This window comes from Xyrauchen texanus, chromosome 17, assembly GCF_025860055.1.
Source record: "Xyrauchen texanus isolate HMW12.3.18 chromosome 17, RBS_HiC_50CHRs, whole genome shotgun sequence".
NCBI lineage: Eukaryota > Metazoa > Chordata > Actinopteri > Cypriniformes > Catostomidae > Xyrauchen > Xyrauchen texanus.
In genome coordinates, this window is record NC_068292.1 from 908,091 (window position 1) to 915,245 (window position 7,155).

General features: G+C 37.5%; 1 protein-coding gene across 2 annotated transcripts in view; it reads right to left on the reverse strand.

The window, feature by feature from the left end:
- The window catches only part of LOC127658145 (iroquois-class homeodomain protein irx-2-like), a 50,510-nt gene extending 45,443 nt beyond the window's left edge, over positions 1–5,067 (reverse strand). The window contains exons 1-5 of one of the 2 annotated variants that reach the window (XM_052147266.1): positions 4,454–5,063; positions 2,944–3,346; positions 2,025–2,678; positions 1,579–1,651; positions 680–1,309 (exon numbers count right to left, since the gene is read on the reverse strand). In XM_052147266.1, the coding sequence (XP_052003226.1) occupies positions 1,602–1,651; positions 2,025–2,678; positions 2,944–3,346; positions 4,454–4,672 (1,326 nt within the window). In that variant the 5' untranslated portion in view covers positions 4,673–5,063 and the 3' untranslated portion in view covers positions 680–1,309; positions 1,579–1,601. Of the gene's footprint in view, positions 1–679; positions 1,310–1,578; positions 1,652–2,024; positions 2,679–2,943; positions 3,347–4,453 lie in introns of those variants that run through there. The other variant, XM_052147265.1, reaches the window with a different exon arrangement.
- Positions 5,068–7,155: the final 2,088 nt, after the last annotated feature.

Below are 7,155 nucleotides of genomic sequence, written 5' to 3' on the forward strand. Positions count from 1 at the left end.
TGAGCGATAATAGTCTGTTTAACGAACGCCTTTAAATTTGAACGGAGTGGCCCGTAAGAGAGACGTCATTCCCGTCACACACACACACTCGGGCCCCATCGGAACTGGCAGATGTTTAGACACGATTTTATGGATCGTTCAATATCGGTCTATAATGAAGCCCGACTGGTCATCTTAAAAGCCCGCCGGGAGCTCATAACGCTTCCTTTCCAGCCCGGTATTCATCATCCTGAAAAATAGATGAAGGCCTGGATTATCAGCAGCCTCTATTATTCACTGCTAAGACCACATTCAACATTATATTGTATATTATGTATCAAAATGGTGGAATTAAATTGTGGTATTAAGGCTAGAGCAGGTCTACATATTGAACGTTATTTAGGACCAATCAAAATGTATGTATGGCAGGAATAAACATGTCTATCACGATTATTTTATATAAATTATATATATATATATATATATATATATATATATATATATATATATATATATATATAGGCCTATATATATATATATATATATATATATATATATATATATATATATATATATATATATATATATTATCAGTTGATGTTATAGTTTATTTGAGAGTATATTATATAAACGAACAATATATATAAAATACTTTTTTTCTTCTTCTTTTTGTATAAATATTCCACACAAATTGTGCCAGTGCAGACTAGCGAAATTTATTTACAATCAGAGATATAAATTAGTAAAGGTCTCCTTGTTAACAACATTGTGTAACCTCAGCTTTGAAATAAAAACCAATCATGATTTATTTACAAAACAATGTTCAGTTCCCATTGCAATACAACTTGCATAAATTATAGGCTGTCGCCGTCATTACAAAAATAAATATCAAATGTATTCCACTCTTAGTCAAGTTTATACCAGTCCCGAGTTGTCGTTTACACTTCTAGCAGATAAAGTCTTAAGAGGCATATCATGTCCCACGCACGTACAACCGGTGGCAAGGAAGCTATACTCTAAGGATCCTGAGAAATAATGTTCCTCATTGAAAAGTCACATATGATGGGATAATGTACTTCATCAATAAATGAACAGTCCACCCAGACCAAATTGGCTAATTTGCCTTAATATTTTCGGTCCTTCTTGTCATTTTCTTTTCTATAATCTTAACTTTTAGGGTTGTAATGTCTATAGGCAGGTGCTCTGTAGTCCGTGGGTGTACAGTGGCACACAAAAGGTTCCGCGTTAAGAGCAAATGTTAGTTTAAAACAGCTTGGGGAGAGAGAGATGATGGCTTGTTCGCTTTGCTCGAAGCAACTGTGACACCTACCTGTGAACCAAGGATACAAAACCTGCATCAGTAAAATAATTAAAAAAAAATCATTGCATTAAATGTATATATATACATATATATATATCTCTCTAAACCACCAGAGACAATCTTCTATATGCAGTAGAAGCAAATGGGAAGGCCTAGTTATCAAACAGTGGGAACAACACGACCGATCAAATATAAGCAAGTGGCCCATGGAGACACTCAATTGTCATGATCAAAATGACTCTTAACCTACACTTCAAATGCTAAAATTAGCGACTTACTTGAAGGATCTGCCTCCTTGTCTTTAACTCGAGAGATAAGACTGGGGTCTTACTGTGAACACCTCGGAGGGGTCTGTGGGGAAACGGAATATACTACATCGATCGACAGCTCAAATATGTAGTATACACAGTCATACCTCTACTTTTTGATTATGAAAAAAATGTGTCTTTGTAATTTCTAATAAAAGTCACTTTCTAATAATAAAATCCAAACCTTGAACTTTGTATAACACACATTTGAAGGCTGAAGTAGATGAATCATATAGCATACTCTGCCATGAATTAATATGAACTAAACTATAAGTCTTCAAATTAATTAATCAGTTTTTTATGCAATATAGTTGCAAAAAATACTATATTAAATATGCCTACGTGAAATCAGTGAAATTATCACCAAATGGGCGTTTTCGTTGGTCAAGATCAACAGCATTAGGACCTTTACGCACCTTTTTTGGATTCTGCGTTTGAGGCCATGAAATGTTGTTCAGTCTGGTTTGGATTAGTCTTTATTAGGGGGTCGCCGGTCTGTTTGTGCAGAAGTCCCTCAGCAGCTGGATTATAGCGCAGAATCCCTTGGCCCTGCAGTGGGCTAAAGTTGCCATAGTTTGTGTAATTACTATAAAACGGAGAGGTGTAATAAAGAGGCCTTCCTAATATTGAGGTGGCGGGGTACACTGCGCCCGCCGGGGACGCGCTGGGCGCTGTGGAGGTCAAATGGCCAACGCCCGGGGGACAGTTCTGCCCCAAGTGCTGCTGTTGTTGCTTTGGGTCCGAAGTGGCGATCTCGGCCAATGACCAGAGTTTAGGTTTGACGGTATGGTTTTGACTGTCCAGACATGTTTTGTTAGCGTTGTTTCGGGTGTCCTCTCGGTGATGGTAGGTCAAGAGAGGGGCCTCCACCCCAGTCAGAGGAGAGGACGTCAGCGGCTTGGGTGACGGGACCCTTTGCCTCTCCTCGTGGCCCGTGTCAATATCACTCCCTTCGCATTTGTTCTTGGTATCAAGTCCAGAATCGCAAACGGTCCTACACGTGGCCTTCTCCCCGTCCGATTCCACTGAGCAGGAGTGATCTGTCAGGGCATCGACGTGCAAACTGATTCCTATGTGGACAATATACAACACGCGAAAGTTTTAATTCACGCAGTCACGTCTTTGATTCTATGTTATAACATAGTATGCCTAAACTAAATGTTTGGAATCAAATTTAGCATAACAACGCACCCATTATGCTTTTATTAAAATATAACAGAACATTCAACTAAAACACGTCCCCCATTTGTTATGCAATTTTCATAAACCCGTGCGGCAAAGACAAAACGCACGAATATTTGATTGTAAATATTAAAATGCATTATAATAAAGTACCTTCGTCATCAGCAGACGCCTCGCCGTTGTCCATGTTTTTATCCGTGCGTTCATCTTTTCTCTCTCCCTCCCCGTCATCCTCATCCTCATCTTCACTTTTATTCCGAGGTGCCCATGTCATTTTGTTCTCTTTCTTGAGTCTCCGTCTGGCATTAGCGAACCAGGTTGACACTTGTGTGAGGGTCATTTTGGTAATAATGGCCAGCATGATCTTTTCTCCTTTTGTGGGATAAGGGTTTTTCCTGTGCTCCTGAAGCCATGCTTTTAACGTTGCTGTCGCATCACGCGTAGCGTTTTTTCGGTAAGCGGGATCATTGAGCTGGTACGGGTAACCGGGACTCCCGTACGGGTGATAACTTATCGCTCCTGCCATCCCCGTAGTGTGCGCGTCATACGGAGATCCCTTCGAAAAAATACATACATATATATATATATATATATATATATATATATATATATATATATATATATATATATATATATATATATCAAACATTGTAGGCTAGTATAGCTTTACACTAAATCGGTCCATGTTCATTCTGATAATATATATATATATATATTTAATGCTATAAAAGGTCATTATAAAGTGTAACCAAAAATATAATACTAATAATAATTAAGCCAATAAACAATGATTAATCCTTCATACAATTATCAGAATGCACAATTACATGTGACTGGGGTGGATAACAGATAATGGGTAATTGCAGCCATTTTGCATAATCATCAGCCTGACTTCCCCAGTGCAAGTGTGTTTTGTCAGAAGCATATCAGTGAACCGCAGCATTACAAATCCTATTAGAAAAATCACTGGATATGGACACTTTTTTAACCGCTTTCATGTGCCATGTCATTAGCATTGCAATTCATCTATTCACGATTGAATAGCGTCTATTGAACTACAGACCATTTCCAAAATTGAAGCAAATGACAACTCAAAAATATATAGTTAGGCTGCAACCCCAGGATTGTAGGTGCGCACAACCACGCACATTCTTATTAACAATTTATCACTGATAATATATATATATATATATATATATATATATATATATATATATATATATATATATATATCCCCTATTATCTCAGAATAATTCAGTGCAGATTTAAATGGCAAAAGTTAACGTGAAATTGGGCCTGAATGCATTCTAAGAAATATTCACACGCATGTTCTTATTGTTTTTAATAGATTAATGCACATTTGCGGTTGTAAATATTCTAACAAAAATTCGCCTACTCGATTGTTTTAAATAAATACGTTTATTATTATTGTATTAAGAATGACGAGATTGTAACCATTGAATTGTTGTTGGCATCTAGAGCAACGCCAACCCCAAGTGCATGCACAGCATTTGTATTCATGACCCGCATTAGCTTTCCCTTTGAAACACACATCAAGACCCCAAACCCACAACTATAAGTTAACCCTTCTGCAAACGCATCCTATCAACAACAATGACTTTGTGAATTGCGATGGCTCTAAATCCACAACAGTGCTATTTACCATGTAGGACGGGAATCCCGTGGCCGGATCTGTTGAATAGTTTAGAGGGCTGGAGAATCCATTGGCGGAGGCTGTGAATGCAGCTGATCCGGGGTACGGGCTGAACGCTGAACCGGAGGAGGACCGGGCCAGCTCCTCACTCCGCGGGGCGGCCAGCGGACACGAGTAGAGCGCCAGAGAGCCCGTGGGCTGGTAGAGGTAACCCTGAGGATAGGACATTATTATATAAAGACTCGACTGTTCTCTCTCCAGCAGAGGAAGTCAGGAGGGCGGAAAACGAGTTGCTCAATAGAATCAGCGCATCGAACAATCGAGTCGAGGGATCAACTAATAAAAGAAAATAAATAAATGCGCAAAAGGGAAGAGATCAGCGAAGTGCCGTCATGAAGATCCCCTTAGCGTCCGTTTGTTTTTAGTGCTCGGGAGTGTGGAGTGAAGAGTTGCTGGAAGGAGCAGGCGAGTTTCTGAGAGCGTTGGAGAAACCGGAGCTGTCAATCACAGCTCATCTGAATATTCCATCTCCGCCCCTCTTTCGCGCAGTGAAATGCAATTCCGGAACAAAACCTGCGCGGAGAGCAGTCTGTGCGTACTAGTCGTCGCGTTCCCACCGTTTATCGATGGCAAGTTTTCTTTCTCTTTTTATATATTTCATAGAACGCTCGTGATATCGTTGATGGATGGCATGATGCAACTTCACCATTTGTCATACAAAAAAAAGAAAAAAAGAAAAAAAGAATCTCACTGTTTCTATTAAGGCGTTACTCATAGACATTACATTGCCTATGTCATTGCGTTTTTATTCAAGCACTAAGTAGCCTACTAATAAATGATATGTACTTTATAAATACTATATGTGATATGTACTTTGTCATTATTATTTTTGTGGAGCAACGGGTAATGACGCAATCATTTGGAATGGCCTGTGTGTAAGGACGCTTTAGTGTTACACTTTTCGAATTGCAATCAGTTGCATGATATAGGCCTGCTCAATGTGGCGTGCTATTACTTAAGGTATTTTTATTGTATTTTGTCTAGTTCTTGATTTAATTGTTAACTGCGTTGTTGTACAGTAAGTGAGAGGAGCAGTGCACGAACAGGCCGATGGGAGGTGTTATCTTCCACACAGTTCCTAATATTTCTCTAATCGCAAGAGGACTTCCGTCCTTACAGTCGGGGTTTGCTTCTTCATACGTGTATCATTTATTTTGTAATTACTCTGATGGATTAAATATGGAATAAAGTAACTATATATTATTATTATTATTATTATTATTATTATTGTTATTATTAATTATTATTATTATGTTTAAATCACACCTGATCATGGCAGTAAACAAGTAAACTTTGAGGGAAAAAATCTAAAATAATCTATAATTTGTAAAAGAGGAAAAGTGATGTGTACAGTATATGCATCGAATGGGTGCTACGCATGTTAATTCGACTTTGACCTTTATTAGTGTTACTATTTTCATATATTCCCCCCAAGACAATACCAAACACTGCTCGGAAACTTTCCTTTTTTTTTATTGCCTTTTTTATATTCTCAACAGTTAACTGACAAGACAACAATAATCAATGTGCATTTTTGTCTTCAGTAGAAATGTAACCTATAGGCTACCACTTATGCCACTGCGTTAAATTAAAGTGGCATATGCAAATATAATTCATATAAGCAGCCCTTTGACAAGACGGTATCCAAAAATATTTCGCAGTGAGCATCAGCAATAATTATATATTTATATTTATTCAAAGATTGAACATTAATGCATATACGAATTCAATTGCAAACAAAAGCACACAAAAGCAAAATTCAAATGATTAACAATTGTGGTAGTGTTGAGACAAAAAAAAAAATTGTAAAAAAAAAAAAAAAAGAACACAAATATTCTTTATTTTATCCAATTAATTTCTTATTTACACTGTTTTATTCAGCTCTCATGCATCAGGGTTACTCATATATATATATAGATGATATATAGATACATAGTCGGTCTTATTTCTTCCCCATTTTAAGTCCTGTTTCTACCCCCTTCTGTCTTATTTCTATCATAAAGTAATTTGTAAAGACTGGAAACAGATTAATTTGGCGGTGATGGCTCACTGAGGAAATGAAGCACGCGGCATGGGAGAGAGCGCGAGCTGCGCAGGTGATGCTGCCAGGCGCGCGCCGCACAGCAGGGGGCAGTAGGTTAACTAGGTTACCTTTCATGCTTAGAAACCCTCGTGATATTTTAGTCCCTGCAAACATGATGGAATTATAGGAGATTCAAGACTGCAGCTAAGTATCAGTGAAATGCCATTATCCAATTCACAGCGATTCAAGCCGGCAGAAGCCTTTAAACACGAAATTATGGAATTAACCAACAATAGGCTTGCATGGTATTATTGACTCGTTGTCTAAAAGCGTAAAAATCAATAAAAACGTTCTTTACATTATAGATTGGCTTGGACAGGTATAGCAGTATTTGTCGTGTGAAGAAAACAAACAAACAAAGATTTTGTTGTTGTTGTTTTTGTTTCTTGAACTAATTAAAATACAGCTTTTGTGCCATAATTATGACACAGAACTTTTATGAGAATTGTGGAATAGTTAGTTTACCATATCTTTAATGCATGCACTTGGATGCTTATACTGCACATGAGAACTTGATAATGAAATGCATTAAATTATATTATTTATCAAACATAATTATGTTAAATTA